This window comes from Cajanus cajan, chromosome 8 (assembly GCF_000230855.2).
Source record: "Cajanus cajan strain Asha chromosome 8, NIPB_CcT2T_4, whole genome shotgun sequence".
NCBI classification, from domain to species: Eukaryota; Viridiplantae; Streptophyta; class Magnoliopsida; order Fabales; family Fabaceae; genus Cajanus; species Cajanus cajan.
In genome coordinates, this window is record NC_138524.1 from 29,532,477 (window position 1) to 29,556,327 (window position 23,851).

General features: G+C 36.8%; 3 protein-coding genes and 1 long non-coding RNA gene across 4 annotated transcripts; 1 reads left to right on the plus strand and 3 right to left on the minus strand.

The window, feature by feature from the left end:
* Nucleotides 1-453: 453 nt before the first annotated feature.
* On the minus strand, nucleotides 454-1,050 carry LOC145950388 (uncharacterized). The gene has a single exon (XM_083061476.1). It carries the CDS (start codon nucleotides 1,048-1,050, stop codon nucleotides 454-456), a length of 597 nt encoding a protein of 198 aa, XP_082917602.1.
* A 13,663-nt stretch (nucleotides 1,051-14,713) lies between these two features.
* LOC145950911 (uncharacterized) lies at nucleotides 14,714-17,484 on the minus strand. The gene is made up of 2 exons (XR_014428740.1): nucleotides 15,190-17,484; nucleotides 14,714-15,091 (listed from the first exon to the last, which is right to left on the minus strand). It is a non-coding gene; the product is annotated as an uncharacterized LOC145950911 (long non-coding RNA).
* Nucleotides 17,485-19,729: 2,245 nt separating this feature from the next.
* On the plus strand, nucleotides 19,730-20,212 carry LOC145950389 (uncharacterized). Its single transcript, XM_083061477.1, has one exon. It carries the CDS (start codon nucleotides 19,730-19,732, stop codon nucleotides 20,210-20,212), a length of 483 nt encoding a protein of 160 aa, XP_082917603.1.
* Nucleotides 20,213-21,576: 1,364 nt separating this feature from the next.
* On the minus strand, nucleotides 21,577-22,180 carry LOC109809020 (Calcium-binding EF-hand family protein). The gene has a single exon (XM_083062647.1). It carries the CDS (start codon nucleotides 22,049-22,051, stop codon nucleotides 21,638-21,640), a length of 414 nt encoding a protein of 137 aa, XP_082918773.1. The 5' UTR covers nucleotides 22,052-22,180; the 3' UTR covers nucleotides 21,577-21,637.
* Nucleotides 22,181-23,851: the final 1,671 nt, after the last annotated feature.

Consider the following 23,851-nt stretch of genomic DNA (forward strand, 5'->3'; position numbering starts at 1 on the left):
TATCCCTCGATGGATTTTCTCGATGACATAAGTGGCTTGAAGCTCTCTCAAGCATTTGAGCGATGGGGTGGAGATGCCGCGCTTGAATAGTTCGTCTCCGACAATGATGAACTTAGCTGACCTTACCCTCATCTTCCGAGCTTCATCTTTATCTTCGGGTAAAATTCCCTCCTTTAGGTAGTTCCAAATACCTGTCATTCATCCTTGGTCTTCGTTGTTACTAGTGTTGACGAACTTGTCGTCCAAGCTGGGTGAATTCAAGGTCTCGTAGATGATGGTTCGATGTTGTCCAAAGTGTTTGGTACTAGCGAGCTTCGATAAGAGGTCGGCTCTGGCGTTTTGCTCTTGGGGTACATGATGTATTATGAATTCTTCGAAGGAAGAGATCTGTTAGGAGGCTATATGGAAGTACCTCTGTAGTAGGGTATCCTTAGTCTGGTACGTCCCGCTGAGCTATTCCACCATGAGCTTTGAGTCGCTGTTGCAACTCACTCTCCACGCTCCAAGGTCGTGAGCCAACCTTAGCCCTGGGAGAAGCGCTTCATATTCTGCCTGGTTTTTGGTCACTTTAAAGCCAAACTTGAGAGATTGCTCTAAGACGACCTCATTTTTCCCTTCCAAGATAATACCTGCACCGCCACCTTTAAAATTGGAGGACCCATCAACATGTAAAGTCCATACCTGTGGTTGGTCGGCAAAGGTTGGAGTTAGTTCGGCCATAAAATCTGCCAGGCATTGAGCTTTCAGGGGGACGCGACTTTCATATTTGATGCCGAACTCGGACAACTCTACCGACCACGCTATCATCCGTCCGGCGAGCTCCAGCTTTCTCAGGATTTGCTTGATCGTGTAGTCTGTTTTGACGACTACCTGATGGCTTTGAAAATAAGGTCGGAGGCACCGAGCTGCGGTGACAAGTGCTAGTGCGAGCTTCTCAATCATCTGATACCATTTTTCCGTGTCTTGAAGGACTCGGCTTATGAAGTAGATCGGCGTTTGCACCTTCTGGTGCTCATGTACTACGACTGCGCTGATTGCGCCTTCTGCCATGGCCAGGAAGAGGAGGAGGTCGACGTGGTGATCCGGCCTCTAGAGGACTAGTGGAGTCGTGAGGAAGACTTTGAAGCTCTTGAAAGCCTTTTCGCACTGGTCCGTCTACACGAAGTTTTTCGGCTTCTGCATCAGGGTGAAGATGGGCCCTGCTTTCTCTGCCAACCTGGGGATAAAACGTGAAAGAGAAACCAACCTTCCTGCTAGGCGCTGGACGTCTTTCACAATCTGGAGGCTCTGCATCTGAATGATGGCTTTGCATTTCTCCGGGTTGGCTTCAATGCCCCTTCTGGTGATCATGAAACCAAGGAATTTACCTCCCTGGACGCTGAAGACACACTTTTCTAGGTTGAGACACATGTTGTGTTTTCTGATCTGACTGAACACCTCAGCTAGGTCGGCAGCATGTCCTTCAACTGAAGTGGTTTTGACCACCATGTCGTCAAAGTATACCTCCATATTCTGCCTAATCTATTGGTGGAAAACTTTATCCATCATTCGTTGGTAGGTGGCTCCTGGGTTTTTGAGACCGAATGGCATCACTTGGTAGCAAAAATTGGCATGGTCAGTGATGAATGACGTGTGCACTTCGTCCGGTGGGTACATCATAATCTGGTTGTACCCGGTGTAAGCATCTAGAAAGCTGAGAAGGGCGTGCCCGGATGCTCCGTCAACCAGCCTATCGATGCTCGGTAAAGGGTACGAGTCCTTGGGACATGCTTTATTCAAGTCGGTGTAGTCGACGCACATGTGCCACTTCCCTGAGCTCTTCTTCACCAGTACCACGTTTGCCAGCCACATGGTGTATCTGACTTCACGGATAAAGCCCGCGTTCAGTAGCTTTTGTGTCTCGGTGATGATGGCTTCTCATCTCTCATCGCCGACCTTTCGCTTCCTCTAGGCTACTGGTTTTTCCTCCTTGTGGATTGCCAACCTGTGACAGATGAAGTTAGCGACTATACCTGGCATATCGGCGCTTGACCACGCAAAAAGGTCAGTGTTCTTTGAGATTTCGGCTTCAAGTTGCTTCCGTAATTCCGGGTTTAGCTGTCTGCTTATTTTTGTACATTGGCCAGGGAGTTTTCCGACTTGAAGGTAATCAAGCTCGTCAATGAGACTCGGTTGTTCATCGTGGGATTCAGACCTCGGGTCCAGGTCAGTGATGTCAACCTGGGTGATGTGAGCTACCGTAGGAGGGTCACTTTTGTGGCGCTCTTCGGATGGTGAGACTTTCAAGCTCTCAGTGTAACACTGCCGAGCTGTCTTCTGGTTTGCCCTAACAGAGATGATTTTTCTACCACTCCCTAGGAATTTCATCGTGAGGTGCGGGGTAGACACGACTACTCCGAGTTGGTTCAACGTCGACCTTCCAATGATTATGTTGTAGGACGTGTTGGCTTCCACGAGGAGGTATCAGACCATAATCTGCCTTGAGTTAGGAGAGGTTCCAAAGGTTGTTAGCAGGTCCACGTACCCTCGAGTGTAGACTCGCTCTCCTGCAAAACTAACTAGGGGTTCTGTATGAGGTTGGATGACGGAGTGAGGGATGTCTAACCTGAGGAACGTTGACCAGTATAGGACGTCAGCCGAGCTACCTTGGTCGGTCAGGGTCTTGTGGACCTCCAAATTGGCGACCTCCACAACGATGACCATTGGATCATCTTGGTTTGGGCAAACGCTAGTGTAGTCGTCGTCGGTGAAGGTGATTGGTGGTGAGCTTTGGTGCGAGGCCGAGGTAATGGAGTGAATATTGTTGATGCTGCGCATGTGTCTTTTTCGCGCCGAGCTGCTAGAGCCTCCCCCTGCGAAACCACCTGCAATTGTGTTGATAACTCCCTGCAAGGGAGCTGACCCTGTTTCTTGACTTGCCTCAGCCTGCACCGCGCCACTAGAATTTTGATGAGATCCGGAGGGTTGGTCTGTGCGAGTGCCTGAATTGCGGCCTCGCCCTTGTCCTCGTCCGTTATAGCCTCCGCGGTGACCTTGGTGCCGCTGGACGTATTGCCCAAGGTGTCCCGCCTGGACGAGTTCCTCTATATGATCTCTAAGTGTGCGACATTCCTCAGTTGTGTGACCATGGTTCCTATGGTACCGACAGTGCTTGGATGTGTTTGCGCTACTGGGATTGTGTCCAGGGGGTGGCAGGGTGAGCAGGTTACTATTGCTGGCTTCCTCCAAGATGTGTACTCGGGGCACATTTAGGGGGGTGTAGAAGTCATACCTTCTCCCTTTGTTTGTCCAAGTAGCCTTCTTAAACTAACTATCATTGGTGACCTTCATGTTGTCTTTGTGACCGTGATCCGGCTTGGCCTGTGATTTTCTGCGAACCTGGTCACGAAAGGCAGAGTGTTCTTCCATCTGGATGTACCTTGCAGCTCAGGCACGGAGTTCTTCCATCTCAACAGGAGGTCGCCGACACAGGCTATCAACGAACGGTCTGTGCTTGAGTGCCATGAGCATGGCGTGTAGGGCGACCTCAGGATTCAAATTTTGAATCTTAACCGAGATGCTGGCAAAGCGCTCCATGAACGTCCTCAGTGGTTCGTCGTCGCCCTGTCTGAGACTAGCCAGGGCGGCTAATATAACGTGATGAGGTCGGCTCGTTGCATACTATGCCATAAACCGTCTGACTAGGGTGTCAAAGTTGTCGATTGATCCCGCCGACAATTGGGTATACCAGGCGAGTGCTTCCCCCTTGAGCGATGTGTGGCAGGCCTGGGGGTCGGTGCCCTAAGTGCAGTCGGTGGTTGAGAGACCGAGTGCCCCTCTTCCTCGTGTTGATTACTCGGTTGAGGGGGTTGATCAGAAGGGCGCCGAGGGAGTTGGGCGCGAATGCGGTCATTCTCGGCGCATAGCGCCACTAGGTTAGTTTCATTCGCGGCACGCAGCGCTGCTAGGTTGATTTCGTGTTTGGCACGAATGCTCTACAGGTCGACGGCATGTTGTTACCGCATCTGTTCGACCTGTTCGATCAGTCTTCTCAGTGCTGCTTCGCTGTCCATTCTAGTTGTGCGATCTAGGTCATCTGTTGCTCGTCTACCATGGCTTCGGGTGAAAACCATAAGCGTGGCCGATAAGGGCTGTCTTGATCAGCCCCACGGTGGGCGCCAAATGTTCTTACCAGAGATCGGTCGTAGGGACGATCTGCTGGGCAAGATCGGTGAGCCTCCGTCGCTGGGTACGGTTGTTGTTCCAAGTGGGGGTGGTACCTGCAAAAGAGACTTCGATGCTCAAGTTAGTGTTTGTGGATGTATGGGTCTCGTATAAGTAATGCACGTACCTTAGTGTGAATTAGGGTTTTATTAGGTCTTGGGCCTGAGATCGGTTATAATCTATTTAGATGGTGGGTCTTGTCTTGGCCGATGTCGAGCAGCACGTGTCCGATGTCGACTCGCGCTGTGATGCCGAGCTCGAACTCGGCTTAGCGATACGGATAGTACAAATATAATAAATCCTTGTTCTCATTTTACTCCAACATATATAAATGATGTTTTAATATACTTTAATTCAATAAAAAAAACATATAAAACATTTAAATATTTTCAAAAATATTATTAAAACTAATGTAATGGTCATTTGTAAAAATAAATTGAAAATAGAACAAATTAAAATAAGAGATTTGAAATATACCAAGGAATTATTATATCAATAAGAAGAAGTATAGAATTTGTCAATAAGTTTTCAAATGAAATAAAAGATAAAAATAAGTTACAATAATTTTTAGGATGTCTTAATTATCTCGTTGATTTTATTCCTAAAGTTAGAATAATTTGTAAACTCCTTTTTAATGGACTCTTGAATTAACCCAAGTAGTAATCAAAGCTAAAGCACTAGTAAAAACTCTTTCGTGTTTAGGAATTCCTTATCTTGAAGCTTTTATGATAGTAGAAATCGATGCATTAGAAGTAGGCTTTGGGTGAATATTAAAACAAAGAATAAAGGAGTCTCTTGAACAAATAGTAAAAAAATTACACAAAGAAGTAGAAAGGCTAAATTAGATTAAAAACAAAATTACAACAAAAATGGTTAATAAAGGTATCTTTAAAAATTGGAAATAAGTTTCATAAAACCTTTACAACCCTGGTAGATTCAAGAGCTGGTTTAAGTTGTTTAAGAGAATAATTATCGTTAACTCAAAAGATGATCTAGATCCCTTGAACTTAAAGTTGTAATACTAATAAATAAAACATTTTTATAAAGAATAAATATATGCAAAAACGTCTTTGAAGAATATATTTGAAAAACTTATCAGATAAAGTGTATGACACAAATCGTCTATAAGACGTGATAAATCATATGAAACATACAGTACTTAATGAAGAATTATGTTTTTCATCAGAACCAATATCCCTGAAATCATGAAGAAAAGTAGATAAAGTTATTGTTATAATTGCTCTGTACTGACATTACTTCTGCAAGCTCCGTTTGGTATGAAAAGTTGATAAGTAGTCTCCTTGATCTAATAAGAGGTGTCATTTGGTGAAATGTACTTAATGCTCACATTAAATGAGTCAAACGATCAGCTGCCATCACAAGAAAAGATGATGAAGATAGAAGAAACAAACTTGTGAGTTAGACTCAGTGTTGCAATAATCATCTTCTTTAAATTACTATATAAGAAGATTCAAAGTACAAAAAAGGCAGAGACATATTTTTTACAAAATAGAGACATCAATTACAAAGACACCAATTTTAAGCGATACATATACTTTGTACAAAAACATACTCTCTAAATTTATTCTTTTTAGTAAAAATTCATTGCTATGTATTGGTTGTATAACATCTAAGTGAGATGAACATAACATTTGTGTAACCTTCATAACCATCTAATTATTCTTCGTGCTTCATCTAACTAGTGTTACTAATTCACTATGAAAAATATGCAAATGTTTTATACACACTATTCAACCCCTCTTCTAGTATTTATCTTTTCTCCATAATTACCCTTGAACATCAATTATAAAATTTAAATGCTTTTGAAATCATGAAAAGGCTTGCCCCTCTGGATTGAAGTTGGATTCCAAAATCACAAAGTCTTGAGAAAAATAAAAAAATTTATCAATTTATTTTACTTGATACATGTTCTATAGAGATCACTCTAAAAATGGATAAAAAGGATCCTTCCATAATTAATTGCTCTAAATTGAGGATTATAAAAGTTTTCTGATTTATAGACTATAACCAACACCTTCTTATTGAAAGGGGTTTTTCGAGACCCTTTAAGTCCCCCTCTTATAATTACTTTGATTAACAAAAAGCCTGATATAAGATCCTTTTTGAAAAGAACCCCAGACATTCATGGTATATCAGTTTTTAAAAGAATTAGCTGTTGAGGTACCTTTATGGTTTATGGACTGGTTCCTATTCATAGTTTTCGTTCAAGTCATACTACCCATTAAAATTGTTAAATACTATGATAATTTCAAGGCATTAACTCCAAAAATGTCTACTCAATTGAAGTTACTTAATTTATGTTTTACTATGAGACAGTAAGCTGGCTATTTCAGCATTCGTATGAATTTCATCAACATTTGGAGGCTCTCTATCCACTAAGCCTTTGTCTAAAAGTTAAAGTATTTTGGTTGAAGAAATATAATATAAAATTCTTGGAGAGAAAATTTAAATTATGGAAGAATAAGTCGACCTTGAGCCTCCTTACTCCTTCATTAGAAGACTCTTATATTAAAAAAGAAGACCCTTTTTGAATTTTCTTTGGAAACTTAGTTTAAAGAAGAATTAAAGAAAATTTGTGTGGAAGCTTTTCTTCTTTTGACTTCGATGAAGAAAATTAAATAGAAGAAATAAATAGCAACCCTCCTAACTACTGCTATTAGATAAAAATGGCCTAAATATCTAAGCTAGGCCTTGATGTGAGAGAGAGAGAGAGAGAGAGAGAGTGAGAGAGAGAGAGAGAGTGACAAATTTATCTTGATTATAGTTATGTATATTTATTAAGGGTAAAATGAGAAAGATAAAAGTGGACACCAAATGAGAGAATCCTTTTAATTACACACTAGTGGAGTCGAGACCAGTGTTTTAAAAATCGGACCGGTCATTAAATCAGTGAGAGTACTGGGTCAATGGGTCACTGGTTAGACCGGTGGGTCACCTATTAAACCGCATGACCCGGTTTCTATTAAAAAAATTAAAAAAATAATTGTTATACATATTTCATACCTATAAATTTCAAAAAAAAAAAGGTAAAGAGTTCACATTCATAAACTTAATCCAAATAACATGTAGAGAAATTACAAGGAAATGAAATTGAGTTTTTTTAAAAAATAATTTAATAAAAACAACATCCCAATCTAATCATATTTATGCCCCGATGTCACATGTCCTATCAGAGCAACTCTCAACATAGAAGCCTAAGCTTCATCACCAACATTCTCAGCCTCATGCTGATAATAACCTGTATGACAGTTAGAGAAAACAACACAAGAGAAAAGGGAGTGAGAAACATCTCACTCTGGCTCACAGTGTAGAAATACACACCGGATAGCCAAACACAAACAAGATAGATATAGAATAGATATATTAACAACAACATTACATCTCACTAATCCCAGACATAAAAGTATCAATTTATCATATAACAATAAAAATGTACATGTATGGACACAGACTACATATTATCATGCATGTGGCGCCAGTAAAATATCACATGGCATATTGCCGCTAGCAATACACGAAGAGTAGTCTAGGAGTACATGCCGGGTCACACCCTCTGCGCACTCTCACTAGAAGGATATACTACCAGAGTCTCGTCGGGATAGCTAAGTCGCGCAAGATACATCCCATGCACACAATGGGCGAGACTAGGACTTCCAAACCGAGCTATCCCCAAAGCTTTTACACTAGGAGGCCTTCTTTGGCGGTGTATTCCATATCGTACCCTTAAAACACATATGCAAATGATGCATGTCAATCAAGACTCTATGCATTCTCATATCACATTATCATTTCCCATGGTCATTTCACATCATCACATTTCGTCATCACATTTCATTATCACATTTCATATCTCATGTCTCAATCACATTTCACATTATTTCATCATATCATCATATTATCAAATTATCTCATCATATTCACAAAGTCTCCACAAAGCACTTTAATTTATATCAAAACTCGTTTATTTATAAAATTAAATACATATTTTTACATCTCATTAAACAAGAAATATAACAGAACAATCAGAAATCAAAACAGAAAATATTCATATTTTGCCTATTTCTCATAGGGTTTCCCGCAGGAACCCATAGAGCACTCTAAATCATATCAAAACATATTTATTCTCAAAATTAATAACATATTTACACATTACATTCAACAAGGAATACAATAGAGCAATCAGATAGCAAAACAGAAAACATTCATATTTTGTCTGTTTCTCATAGGGTTCTCTCAAGAACCCACAGAGATCTCAAATCATACAATTATTTACATATAAGAAGAGCAATAAAAGAAACACATATAACTGGGGAAAACCCCTCATACATGAGCATACAACAAACATAGGATTGGGGGCCAATCCCACTACCCAACATATATTCCCACACCCAGAGCAAGATTTCTCACTCCCCCTTACCTCGATAAGCAGAAGCCGAATCTTGTTGGTCGCCCCCTCTAGGTTCCCCTTCGTCTTCAAAGAGAAAGGAGGAAAAATATTAGAAAATGAAAAAATGAGTTTTAAAGAGTGCAAAACGCTCTATTTATAGGCATCAAGCCACAGCCCGAACGACTTGTTTCGAATCCGGAACGGCCCATTTTGATCCCGTAGAACACGTACAAAAGCCTCTCCAAGAACGGTCCGTTCCAAAACCAGAACGGCCCGTTCTGGGGTTTCCAGAACGACCCGTTTCAATGTGGAACGGCCCGTTCTGGGTTGAAATTTAACTCATGTAGCTCGAGTTGGAACAGCCCGTTCCCAAAGTGGAATAGCCCGTTCCGTGGCTATAAAAATCCATAATTGCTAATTAATAAATAATTAAATAACATATATATATCAAATTAAAGTAAAATATCAATACAAATTAAAACATGATTTTCTTCAAATAATAATTATAACAAAATATCATAATTAATAATATTATACAAAATAATTTTCATAAATGATTATTATTAAAAACCTTTAAAAATGCAATCAAACTCATTTAATTAATCACAATAATTATAAGGAAATAATCTTCATAAATACAAAAATAAATAATAATTATTCATAGTATTAGTAGAAAAATTCGGGGTGTTACAATTCTCCCCTCCTTTTAAAAATTTCGTCCCCGAAATTACTTGAAGCAAATAAAAAATGGATATGTCTCCTGCATTTGACTTTCTAATGTTCCACCTTAGACTTCTGGAATACTACACACGAGTCCACAACTTCCCCTACTCTTCTCTTCACCTTAAACCACCACGCTTCTACTACGCCACTCTCATACATCCTCCTAATTCCTCCTAAGGTCCTAATCCATCTTAATAGCTCCTAAGTGAATACTAAGAATACCCTTATTGCCTTCTTCTAAGATCATCTTCCTTAATTCGGAATTATAAGGCACATAGATTCTATCCTGAAAGCACAAAACACCATCAACTTCCACTCGAAAAGGGCTATCTATACCCTTACCAATCCTCTCCACTTGGTTCACTAAGAAAGGATCTAACTCTTATGCTCCTCTAATCTCATCCATTAATTCACTAGTCACTTTCGACATACTCAATTCAATGCTTCTAAGGGTAAGCTCACAAATCAAGCTTAAATCTCTAAACTCTTCAATCAAATTTAACCTTTAAATCATCAAAACGATAGACGAAAGATCGTCCTACTCAAGGCATCTGTCACCGCATTGCCTTTACTTAGATAACAACTAAGATTGAAATCCTAGTCCTTAAGAAATTCCAACTATCTCCCTTGGTCAAAAGATATTTAAGACTCTAACAATCACTAAATACCTCAAGCTTAGAATCATATAAGTAGTGTCTCCAAATCTTAATATAATATCATAATCACTAACTCATAGATAAGGTAATTCCTCTCATGAATTTTCGATTGCCTAGAAACATAAGCTACTACCTTTCCTTCTTGCATCAACAATGAATCCAAATTCATCTTATAAGTACTACTATATACCACAAAAGACTTACTAAAATCCAATAATATTAACATTAGTCAATCTTGCCTTAAGAGTTGGAATTACTCTCATACTTACTATCCCACATAAAGACAATACTCCTCCTAGTGAAAGTAGTTAAGGGCAATGCTATCTTAGAAATTCCTTCAATTAATAAATCTCCAATAATAGTAAGCTAACCTCATAAAACTCTTATCCTCACTAACTGGCTTAGATATCTCCCCATTTAAACACAATTTCTACCTGAGACAGATCCATGTTTACCTCAACTGGAATTTACAGGAACTAGAAAACTTATCTCATACAATCGAAAAATAAAATAAAATAAAATAAAATAAGATAAAATAAAATAGTAGTACTTAGATAACTTAACATACAACCGTCTTGGATATATCTCCACCCTCAACAACAATATGATCATACCACACCCTAAGGTCAATCTCACTAACCACACGACATTCACCAATTGATCCCTAAGGTCATCTATCCACATATCAACATACATGCATATTAAATCATATTAGAATACCTACTTTAAACCTTCAAATATACCATCCATAAGCATATACATGAACAACCTTTACCACATAGCATCATACAACCTTAAACAACCTCTCAATCCACATGAAAACACCCCAAAAAATCTTAACAAAATCAATTATTATCCTTGCATTGCCTAACGATTCAAAAATATCATGACACCATACCTATCCTTTCAACAATGATCAAAGAAAATGATACCTAGAGAGTTATACTCATCCAAATGATCTCAAACCTATCTCAAAAGAAAGCTAAGAGAATAAGCTACTACAACTCCTACGAAGACATAAGATTCTAAAAAGATCATCTTCTTAGCTAAAAATTTCAAAAACTGCAGCAGATATATTCAGCGCTTACAGCTAGACCTTTGATCACCAAAGTAGCTATAACTGGAGTTCTAGACCTCCGTTTTACCTGATTCCAGTTCCATTGGAAAGATAACGTCCAAGGCTACAACTTTTGTGAAGACCATAAAATCTAAATCTGTCAATATGGCACTCATACTGGCACAACAAAACTGCAGCGAAAATATCCTCTACACTAAACAGCAATAGTATATCAATATATCTAGGCCCACAAAAATACCTCAACCCTTCCAAACTCACACCTCAACTTCATATTCAAGCTTTCCACTACAATCCTAAACCAAAACAACTCACATATTTAGTACAAAAGGCTTAGAAAATAAAATTCACATGCTACCTAAACCATAAAAGGTCAACATGCAACCATCAAATTCTAAAAATCATCAACATTTTAATCACTCCTTAAGAATACCAAAACTCCAATTCTCAACATACATCATCCTTGGATTCAATCACTACAACTATAGCTTTCAAAAATTTTACCAATCGTAAACTCTTAATACACTAAAAAAAAGTAATGTCTTACCTAAATCTAAGGCCTCAATAGTTCCTACAATATTAGCACAATATCTCATCTACCACTACTGCAACACAAGCCACATCACTCAATCACTACTTCTTACGTAAGCAAGAAGTATCAAACAAATAAGAAATCATAAGAATGAAGAAGAGCGTTCATAATGGTATTAGTTAACACTATCATGACTATCATTCCTCTAATTACAAAATAACAATATCAAACTCAACAATATCAACACAAGAAGAACATCATCATCATCAAAGCAAAACATCACCATAGTACACAAAAAACAAGACACAGTCAGAGTACACAACAGAGTCGTGATAAGTACATAACTCACAGCCGATTGGATCGACCGGCTCTGATACCACTTAATGTGACACCCTGTACCCCAACATACATATATAGTAATTATATAAAATAAATAAAATAAAATACAATTCAACATAAGACAATCAAATCTCCAACAACATAAAGGTAAAGAGTTCACATTCATAAACTTAATCCAAATAACATGTAGAGAAATTACAAGGAAATGAAATTGAGTTTTTTTTTTAAACTAATTTAATAAAAACAACATCCCAATCTAATCCTATTTATGCCCCGATGTCACATGTCCTATCAGAGCAAATCCCAACGTAGAAGCCTAAGCTTCATCACCAACATTCTCAGCCTCATGTTGATAATAACATGTATGACAGTTAGAGAAAACAACACAAGAGAAAAGGGAGTGAGAAACATCTCACTCTGGCTCACAGTGTAGAAATACACACCGGATATCCAAACACAAACAAGACAGATATAGAATAGATATATTAACAACAACATTACATCTCACTAATCCCAGACATAAAAGTATCAATTTATCATATAACAATAAAAATGTACATGTATGGACACATACTACATATTATCATGCATGTGGCGCCAGTAAAACATCACATGGCATATTACCGCTAGCAATACACGAAGAGTAGTCTAGGAGTACATGCCGGGTCACACCCTCTGCGCACTCTCACTAGAAGGATATACTACCAGAGTCTCGTCGGGATAGCTAAGCCGCGCAAGATACATCCCATGCACACAATGGGCGAGACTGAGACTTCCAAACCGAGCTATCCCCAAGGACTAATCCCCAAAGCTTTTACACTAGGAGGCCTTCTCTGGCGGTGTATTCCATATCGTACCCTTAAAACACTTATGCAAATGATGCATGTCAATCAAAGACTCTATGCATTCTCATATCACATTATCATTTCCCATGGTCATTTCACATCATCACATTTCGTCATCACATTTCATTATCACATTTCATATCTCATGTCTCAATCACATTTCACATTATCTCATCATATCATCATATTATCACATTATCTCATCATATTCACAAAGCCTCCACAAAGCACTTTAATTTATATCAAAACTCGTTTATTTATAAAATTAAATACATATTTTTACATCTCATTAAACAAGAAATATAACAGAACAATCAGAAATCAAAACAGAAAATATTCATATTTTGCCTATTTCTCATAGGGTTTCCCGCAGGAACCCATAGAGCACTCTAAATCATATCAAAACATATTTATTCTCAAAATTAATAACATATTTACACATTACATTCAACAAGGAATACAATAGAGCAATCAGATAGCAAAACAAAAAACATTCATATTTTGTCTGTTTCTCATAGGGTTCTCTCAAGAACCCACAGAGATCTCAAATCATACAATTATTTACATATAAGAAAAGAAATAAAAGAAACACATATAACTGGGGAAAACCCCTCATACATGAGCATACAACAAACATAGGATTGGGGGCCAATCCCACTACCCAACATATATTCTCACACCTAGAGCAAGATTTCTCACTCCCCCTTACCTCGATAAGCAAGAGCCGAATCTTGTTGGTCGCCCCCTCTAGGTTTCCCTTCGTCTTCAGAGAGAAAGGAGGAAAAAGATTAGAAAATGAAAAAATGAGTTTTAGAGAGTGCAAAATGCTCTATTTATAGTCATCAGGCCGCAGCCAGAACGGCTTGTTCCGAATCCGGAACGGCCCGTTTTGATCCCGTAGAACACGTACAAAAGCCTCTCCAAGAACGGGCCGTTCCAAAACCGGAACGGCCTGTTCTGGGGTTTCCGGAACGACCCGTTTCAATGTGGAACGGCCTGTTCTGAGTCAAACTTTGTTCTTTTAAAATCACATCCGGAACGGCCCGTTCCCAAAGTGGAACGGCCCGTTCTGGGTTGAAATTTAACTCATGTAGCTCGAGTTGGAACGGCCCGTTCCCAAAGTGGAACAGTCCGCTCCGTGGCTATAAAAATCCATAATTGCTAATTAATAAATAATTAAATAACATATATATATATATATCAAATTAAAGTAAAATATCAATACAAATTAAAACATGATTTTCTTCAAATAATAATTATAAAAAAATATCATAATTAATAATATTATACAAAATAATTTTCATAAATGATTATTATTAAAAACCTTTAAAAATTCAATCAAACTCATTTAATTAATCACAATAATTATAAGGAAATAATCTTCATAAATACAAAAATAAATAATAATTATTCGTAGTATTAGTAGAAAAATTCGGGGTGTTACAATTACAAGAGTAGAAATTACAAATATATAGAGGTAGGTAACTTAAGGAGCAAGCTAACCTTAACCATGGTTCACTAGGAACCATGGTAAGGTTAGTTGATCTTCCAAGTGAGTTTAGAAACTTGTGGATCCACAAGCTTCTCACTTAGCTTGCTTGGGAAGCAAGCTAAGGAGTAACTTGTAGCACAAGCTTCTCAATGCTTTGAGAAGGGATAAGCAATTCGGCCAAGACAAAGAGCTAGGCAAAGGTGGGCGACCAAGGTCCTATTTTGTTCACTTTGATTATTTCAAAAATGTTTGATTTGGTTTGGTTAGGTTCATCCAATGATGATGAGACTTAGCTAAATCAAATCTATGAAAAATTAGGAGCAAAATGAGTCTAATATGTAAAATTTTGCCTAGGCCCAATTCTGGTCCAATTACTAGTCACACCCTCAAGCATTGCTAAATGCCACCCCACTTCTACTACTGGAAAAATAGAAAATAAGTGTATCAACAAAGGAGGTTAAATGGAGTCAAACTCTCCAAATAACCCACCCTAGAATCAATATACAATGATTAATAAAAGAAACTAAAGTGCCTCACAAATACAAAGGTAAAAATAAGCCTATATAAGAGAACTATGTACAAGATATTTACAACTAGAACTATGCCTTCTCTTCATGATAGTGGTCCAATTTGAAGAGTACCTTGGGCTTTAGAAAGCCCACTGATCTTCAAGGTGTCCACTGGTCTTCCAGGTGGCCATAGCTCTAGTGATTGGGCCCTTGGCCCATGGTCCATCATCCCATTTCTCTTGATTCCTTCAATGTATTACCTTTTGGATTCTTTGGCCTTGTCTTCTCGATCTCATCTCTGGTTGCATCCTTCATACAAGAATGAAAACATTATTATACCATACCTCAGAAGTTCAGACATTCAAAATCAAGATTTTAAATGACTCTCATGGTACATATCACTTCACCTTTCGCAATGGCTTGTTGTTCTTCAAAGATCGAATCTATGTTCCTAACATTTCCATCGTGCGTCAAAAACTTCTTCATGAATGTCATGGAATCCCCAATTGGCCATTCTAGTCTAAAGCCTACTCTTTGTTGATTGATGACTTCTTTTTACTGGCCTAAGATGGTTGGGACATCCGTTCCTTCATTTGTCAGTGCACCACCTGACAACACTACAAGTACCCACCATAAAAACCAATGGGATTATTACAACCCCTGTAATATCCTAAGAGAGTTTGGGAGAACATCTCCATGGATTTTATTACCCTTCATCTGTGTTCTCATGGACATACAACAATCTAGGTAATTTGTGACCGTCTGAGTAAGTTTGCCCATTTTTTGGCACTCCATACCACTTTCGTTGCTACTCCACTTTCCCAACATTTAGTGGTTGAGATTTACTGCCTCCATGGGGTACCTAATTTAATTGCATCTGATCGGAACCATTATTTGTTAGTGCTTTTTGGAAAGACGAAGAGATGTTACCTTTGTTGAAGGGGATTGGGTTCTTCTTTGCCTCCAGCCGTATCGACAATCCACCATGCACAATTGTGTATCTCACAAGCTCAATTGTAATTTCGTGGGCCTATTTCAAATCCATCGTTGCATAGGGTCTGTCGCATACAACCTAATCCTTCCCTCGACCTCCAAGATTCACCTTGTCGTCCATATTTCTAAGCTCCGACCATATAAATGCCTCATTCCTCCATTGTCTATCCAACCATTACCTCCTAACTTTCCTACTTCCATAAACCTAAATGACTATTCCCATGTTCAAACCCCAATTGATAACATCCCACCTAACTCACTTCCTATTTCCTCGTCATCTGCCACAACCCACATGCCTTCATTTAAATATTTATTATCTAAGAAATGTCAAAAATCATTTAAATATTAAATAACTAAAATATTTCATATTTATTATTTTTTACAAATATTTTAAGTCGTTATTATATCGAGTCTCGACCTTATTACAATATCATTTATGAGTAGTTGAACATTATTAACATTATATGATGTTTTATTTAAAAAATTATTGTTATATGACATTTAATGTTTTTTAATAAACTGTTCTCTAGTGAATTAATTATTAAAAGCTTAAAATTGGTTCTTCATTTGTATAATATTTGTCATTAAGAACTTTGATAAGAACATCACTATGTCATTGAGTATTGAGAGAATTAGTACGGTATTTGCTTTGAATTTGTATTCTATATGATGCAAGTTTGACACTTTCTATGATCACAAATCTTATTTTGTTAGACACATCTACTCAAGTAAATTCTATAAGTGTCCATAAATTTGACTTTAGTAGACATATTTACATAAAGAGATTTTTTTGACACCAAAGGTGAAATTCCTCTAGTGAAATTTTGTTGGCTCTCAGTCAAAGTAAAGTCCTGAAACAAATTGGGACACTACTTACTTTAACGAATTACTAAGATAACAATACTTAATATGACCATCTTCATCATATTATTGATCCCATGTCCAATAATCATAAAATATCATCTCTTATCTAGTTTGACTCCTTACTCATAGTAGTCATTTCCAAAATTAGAATGACCAATATAAAAGAATTTTTTCTATCTAACTATATATTAATGGTGTAAATTATTAATTGACTTTATCACTAACTAATTTGATGAGTCACATTTAATAAAATTTTTATTCTCAGTTACAATTTATTTATTTATTTATTTTTATGTACAGAACTCGAGACCTTCATCGGTGATATCAAATATAGTACCATTTAAATTAATAAATTGTGTGTACACAAAAGTCTTTTGGTTACTAAGAATATTGCAAACCAAAAATTATTCCGAATTTTCATCCATCTGTCTTAACATTTTAAAGACCAACTTTAACTTCTAGTGATTTGTCTACATAACCATAACGATCCCATAAAAACGAGATAAAACGGTAGAAAGACAAAATCTCATGTCAAATGTTCATCATTTAAAAAATGTTTAATTAATTTTTTTCATATAATTTCATAAACATCATCATTTAATCTCTATTGTTAAGAATATTTCATTTTAGCTTTTATTCATAGCATCTGTCATCTATTTTTATACGTACTAAAGGAAAAAATTTATACATCTATAAGGATTAAAACGAAAAAGTTATGCAACTATAAAAATTAAAAAAAATAAAAATAAATATAAAACTTTTAATTATGAAAGTCAAAATAATAATTTGGATGTAAATTAATGCACATTCAAATAGGCTCGATGAAACCCCAAGCGTGTGGTTTAGTGATACCCCAAGCGTGTGGTTTAGTGATAGGGATTAATCCACGTTTAAGTAATGTCAGGGGTTCGAATCCAGCTTTGTGTATGCAGTCGCGTTAAATCTTGGGGTCAACTATCCCACTCTTTGAGGTGCCTCCAACGTAACGAGGAGATTAGTCACTGTTATCGACAATAGATACTCCAAGAACGAAAAAAAAAACAAGCTCGATGAGGTGCATGCCCAAATCACTAAGGCATGTTTAGATGTCCATCCAAAATTCATATCCAAATCAGGATTACATCATTCAACAATAAAATTACCCATTATTATTTGGTTCCAAATCAAAACCCACTAAATTATTAAAAAAAAAATAACCATTTTTTGATTTTTATAACAAAACCAAAGTGTAACTGTATTTTTTTTCAGCAACCTTTATACAAGTATTTATTCCCCAAATTAGAGCACCTCCAACGGAGGGTGCTTGAAGGGTTTCTTATTGTTAAGCACCGTTCCTTATAACAAACCCCTGTTGGACTTGTCCTACATGGCAGCTGGATTTCTTAAATTTTTTTGTGAATTGCTTGTACAAGCAACAACCCTTAGCACTGACAAAAACAATTTCATTGGTTGAAATTTATCTACGTGGACCACATTTATGAAAAAGAAAAACAGAAAAAACCATTTTCACGTCCTGTTCGTTCGTCCGGGAGGTTTGGCAACGCCGGCTCGTGTCGCCAGTGGCCGTTCGAGCGTCACCGGCCAAACCCCTCCGCCCCCCGTGCGCGGCAAAAGCCACCGCCCCCGTGCGCGACCCCCTCCGCCCCGCGCGCCAGAAGCCACCGCCCCCCCTTGCGCGACCGCCAGAAGCCACCGCCAACAGTGCGCGACCCCTCGACTCCCCGTGCGCGGCAGAAGCCACCGCCCCCGTGCGCCACCCCTCTACTCCGCGGGCCAGAAGCCACCGCCCCTGTGCGCGACCCCTCCACCCCGCACGCCAGAAGCCATCGACCCTGTGCGCGACCTCCAGAACCCCACCGCCCCCCGTGCGCGACCGCCAGCAGCCACCGCCCCCCATGCGCGACCGCCAGCAGCCACCGTCCCCCATGCGCGACCGTGAAGAAAGAGTGAAGGGAGAGTGAGTGACGGGAGAGTGTAGAGAGTGAGTGACGGGAGAGTGAGTGAAGGGAGAGTGAGGGAGGGAGAGTGAGTGACAGGAGAGTGAGGGAGGGAGAGTGCAGAGAATGAAAAGAGAGTGAGAGACTTTCATAAACGAAAATAAGAAAAAAGAGACGTTGGAGAGACGTTGAAAGCCGTTGGAGAGACGTTAAAAAGCCGTTGGACATTTATGTATAAATTGATGTCCAATTTTCAATTCATTTCCACTCTATTTTTCACATTCAGTAGTTCATTTGCACTCTATTTTTCACATTGTGTAGTTCATTTGCAATCTATTGTTCGGTTAATTTGCATTTCATTATCCAAGTTTACAATTTATTTCAAAAAATTACTATTCACGTTTATTATTTACGTTTACTATTGGCATCCAAAAAAAATTATTATTTTTTGTTCATTTGTAATTTTTTTTTATATTCTACCACATGGATCCCAATCAATTTAATTTTCAAAGTTATTTTAATTTTTTACAAAACCAACCACCACCTCCAATCCCTTCCGATGAAAATTCTCAAAATCCTCAATTTTTTACATACCCACCACCACCACCACATTCAACCAATGATAATTCTCCAAATCCCCATTTTTTTATGTATCCACCACCACCACCACATTCAACCAATAATAATTTTCCAAATCCCCATTTTTTTATGTATCCACCACCGATACCAACCAATCCCAATATAATTTTTAGGCCTTCAAATTTTTCCGAAACAGATTCACCAATTGGTTCCGTATCCGAGTCTCAAGTAGGGCTAGAGAACATCACACTTGATGTTGGAAGGCAACAAGGAGAAGAAATATCTACTAAAAAAAAATCACGTGTAAGTTTTTCTGTTGAAGAGGATAATTTACTTATTCAATCATGGCTCAACATTTCGAAGGATCCAATTGTTGGAGTTGATCAAACTAGAAATAGTTTCTGGATTAGAATCAAGGAGAATTACAACAACAATCGCAATCAATTTCCAGTAAGAAATCCATGTCAGTTAAAAAGTCGTTGGTTTCGAATCAATAAAGCTGTTCAATTATTTGTCGGATGTTATAAACAAGCTCGTGATAAATAAAAAAAGTGGCAACTCAGAAAAAGACATCATGGCAAATGCATATAAAATTTACTCGCAAGATGTAGGTGAAAAATTCAATTTTGAGCATGCATGGCTATTATTAAGAGATGAGCCAAAATGGAAATCGAAATCAATGGAGAGCTCTTCCAAACGATCAAAGATTTCAAAATCTGGGCAATACTCAACGTCTTCTAACACAGATGCAGCCAATGATTGTGAAGAATATGACCCAACAACACCAATGTCTCGTCCAATAAGTCAAAAAGCAGCGAAGAGAAAAAGTAAAGGAAAGGTTGGCGAAACATCTTCCAACAAAGAGGAGTTGGAGAACATGACAAAAGCAATGTTAGAAAGAAGTGCTGCAGTAAAGAAATTGGTTGAAGCGAAGGAAGCAGTTAACTTTAGTGCAATGTATGAAATTCTCATGAAGGACACATCTGGAATGACTGAGAAGCAGCTCAAAGATCATGAATTGGCTTGTAATTTTATTAGGCGCAAATTAGGAGATTAAATATTATTGTAGTTTTAATTTATGCAAATTAGACTAGTTATATATTATTATAATTTTTGGTATTTTTTTATTATGTAATTTCTTTTTATTATTAAAATTTTTTATATTTTTTTTATAATGTAATTTTTTTATTATTGAAATTTTTTAATTATGAAATTTGTTTTAATTATTAGTTATTCATATTTATTTATTATTCATAATAATTAATTTTATAAAAATTTATCATAAAATATAATGTGAGGTGTCAAAAAATGTAATATGAGTTGTAAAAAAGTTGAGGTGCTTATAAACAACTCTCATTGGAACAAAAGTTGTAAAAATATAATATGAGTTGCTTATGAGTGATGTGGCACAGTGTGACCCATTTAAAGTGGTTGGGAGTTGCTTATAAGCAACTCCCATCCATTGTAGATGCTCTTACATAATCGATCAACAGTATCTCTCATGTTTGAAGTCTCTCACGAAATCCCAGTTCGAAACATCCAGTCACATTATCACTCAGCGCCCTTACTCCCTCTCTCTGTTCGTTTTCATTTCTCAAATTTTTAATAAAATTTTATTTTTATTTACTTAATATTTTTTAATCTCAAATACCATATTATTAATCATACTCATACATCTCATTTGATTTTCAGTTAATTTATATATCATAATTAATATATATATCTGCTATAAAATAAAAATATATATATTAAAATTATTTTATAAAAAATAAAAAACTATATTTTTCTATTTATGTAAAACAATCTTATCTATATCTATTACAAAGAAAAAATAAAATAAAATATATTTTTAAATAATTATTTTAATCTCTAATTTTTTTAGATTTTTTTATCCATTCGATTATACAATATTTTCTTATAAATAAAGGTTAAAATAAAGAAAACATGTATAAAAAATATTACAACCATCAGTATAACTATTAAACACAAAAAATTATAATCATTTGTTTAACTATAGATATACAAAATGTTTTACCCTCTCTAATATATATTAATAGATAAAATGAATACGTCATCCCGTAATTATTTTTCGTTTCTATAATTATGGAGAATTATATCTTTAATTCCTAAAAAAATTATTTATTTTACTTTTTCCCTAGTCTATTATAAAGAAGATCTAGAGGATATATAATCGTTTTTCTTCTCTATTTTTTAAGTCAATTATTATACTCCTCACATATAAAAAAAAAAAAATTCTTATATTTCCTCTAAATTTCTGAACACAACTTTTTAATCTGTTCATCACTGTTAGAAACATGAAATGATTTAGAAGGTTGATACATATTTTAAAAAAAAAAAAAAACCAACTGAAATAACATTGCATAAACCCGTGTTTCCATCTTCAAACATACAAACACGCACTCATCCACACACAAAAGAAAAAGCAGAATTACCGAAGGTCAAACGGCGGCGTTTAGCGTTTTCAAGACTTGGAAGCTTCTAGATCCGCGGCCTTCTGCAAGAGACTGTGGGGGTCGTCTTCGAGGACCATCTGGATGGGGAAGGACCCCAAGCCGTCGGCGATGGCCAGCATGATCTTCTTCATCTCCTCCCGGAACTCGCCGCGGTCCACGGCGCCGCTCCGGTCGCCGTCGAACTTCTGGAAGATGGAGTCGTAGAGCGCGGCCAGCTGCTCCGGCGGCGTGGCCACGTCGATGCCGAAGTGCGACTCGATGAGGCGCATGGACTGGAACGCCGTGCGGAGCTCCGACCGCGAGAGGACGCCGTCGTTGTTGAGGTCGAGCGCCGCGAACTGCTCGTCCACGCTCTTGGCGAACGCCGCCTCGTCCCGCACGAAGTCGCGCACGGTGGTGCCGTCGATCACGACCACGCCCATTGTCGCGGTGGAACGCTGGAGAGGGATGTCGTTTTGGGAAGTGGCTTTTGTAGTTGGAGTTTGGGGATTGGGTTGGGGGAATGAGAATTGGTTCGATTGACACGTTGAGGAAGCTTGTACATTCGATTATGTGTCGTCAACGGGTGAGTTTTATTTATTTATTTATTTATTTATTTATTTATTATTATTATTATTATTATTATTATTTTTGTCTTGGGAAATCTATGGACAGCACGTGTTTTGGTTTGGTTGGTGACTTTGTGGGCTAGGAGGTTAGATATTTTGAAAGAGCTACTGTATTATGGATATAATAATTGCATCAATCATTTTCGATTACAAAACTAGGGGTGAGAAAACAATTGAATGACAAGATGGGACAATCTTGTTGGCTTAGGGTTTATTAAAATCGGGTTGGATTGTGGTGGACTACTAAATAAAATCGGGTTAAATCTTTAGATTTGTCATCCAAATAAAAATAGGTTGGTTGTCTTAGTTCATTTGTCTAAAGGTTGATTGACGAGTTAATTTATTGATTTGTCAAAAAAATTTGAAACAAAATAAAAAAAAAAAAAAAAAGTTTGGATATTTATTTAGAATACTTTTTCAACATATTTCTTTATCCATGTATGTTCGATTCATATAAACTAATGTACTTAAATAATGAAACAAATTTTAAATTATAATTGATTTAGTCTAATTTATTACTGAACAAATTTTAAATTTGGTGCATAATCAAATGGATATGTAATTATAAAACTTAAATGTATTTTTGATTCTTCTAGTATAACAGTTGTGTGATTTTAGTTTATTAAATTTCAATGGCAAAAATATATTTTTTTATCTCTTATATTATTTATTAGATTTAATTTAGTCTCACTTTAATTAATTGAATCAATTTAATCTTACATCTTTAAAATGTATTTCAATGTTTGATTTTTCGTCTTCTCCATTTAAATACTTAATAGATGTGACACGTGTCATGCCATGTGGTATGATAGCATGACACATGACATGATAGCATGCCATGTGGCATGACAACATGACACGTGTCATATCCATTAAGTATTTAAACAAATGGGACAAAAAATCAAACATTGAAATATATTTTAAAGATGTGGGATTAAATTGATTCAAATAATTAACGTGAGACTAAATTGACACTAATAAATAATATAAGGGACAAAAAATATATTTTTGTCAATTTTAATTAAACAATTTTAATCTCTCAAGTATTGTTGTACATTTTTAGTATCTTAATTTTTAATTGACTAATTTTTGTCTCTAAAGTATTAAAAATTGATAAGCCAAGATTAAACGCCACAAAGATTAGCTTCCTTGATAAGTTTTGGTGAATTCTTTCAAGAACCCTAGCCAATAAAATCTTCCGAGTAATATGCTTTTACATCAAAATCTAATATGATTATGGTTAGAAGTGTTTTTATGTGGTCACAACCCAAACAACTAGGTTTAGTAAAACCCCAAATTTATCTAACTAACCCAATTACAAACTAAAGCTTATTTAGAAATTAAAAAAAAAAGACTTAATCTAAATAAAATAGAAACTAAAAAAAAAAAATACACTTTTATGATCTTTAATTTGAATGCAACAAGTTATCTTGGGCTCCTTTAATAATAAGAAAAGAAGATAGCATGTGAACAGAGAATCGATACTTTGTTAAGAGTCACATGGTATGTGATAGAATACATATAACCCCACTCACCCAATAACAAACTCACAACCTATTTTCCAACTTAGATACATAAAAAAAAAAAAAAGATAAGAAAACTAAAGTTGAGTGA

Coding starts and splice junctions, on each gene's coding strand:
- LOC145950389 (XM_083061477.1), top strand. CDS start 19,730: ATGGCAAATGCATATAAAATTTACTCGCAAGATGTAGGTGAAAAATTC.
- LOC145950388 (XM_083061476.1), bottom strand. CDS start 1,050: ATGGCAGAAGGCGCAATCAGCGCAGTCGTAGTACATGAGCACCAGAAG.
- LOC109809020 (XM_083062647.1), bottom strand. CDS start 22,051: ATGGGCGTGGTCGTGATCGACGGCACCACCGTGCGCGACTTCGTGCGG.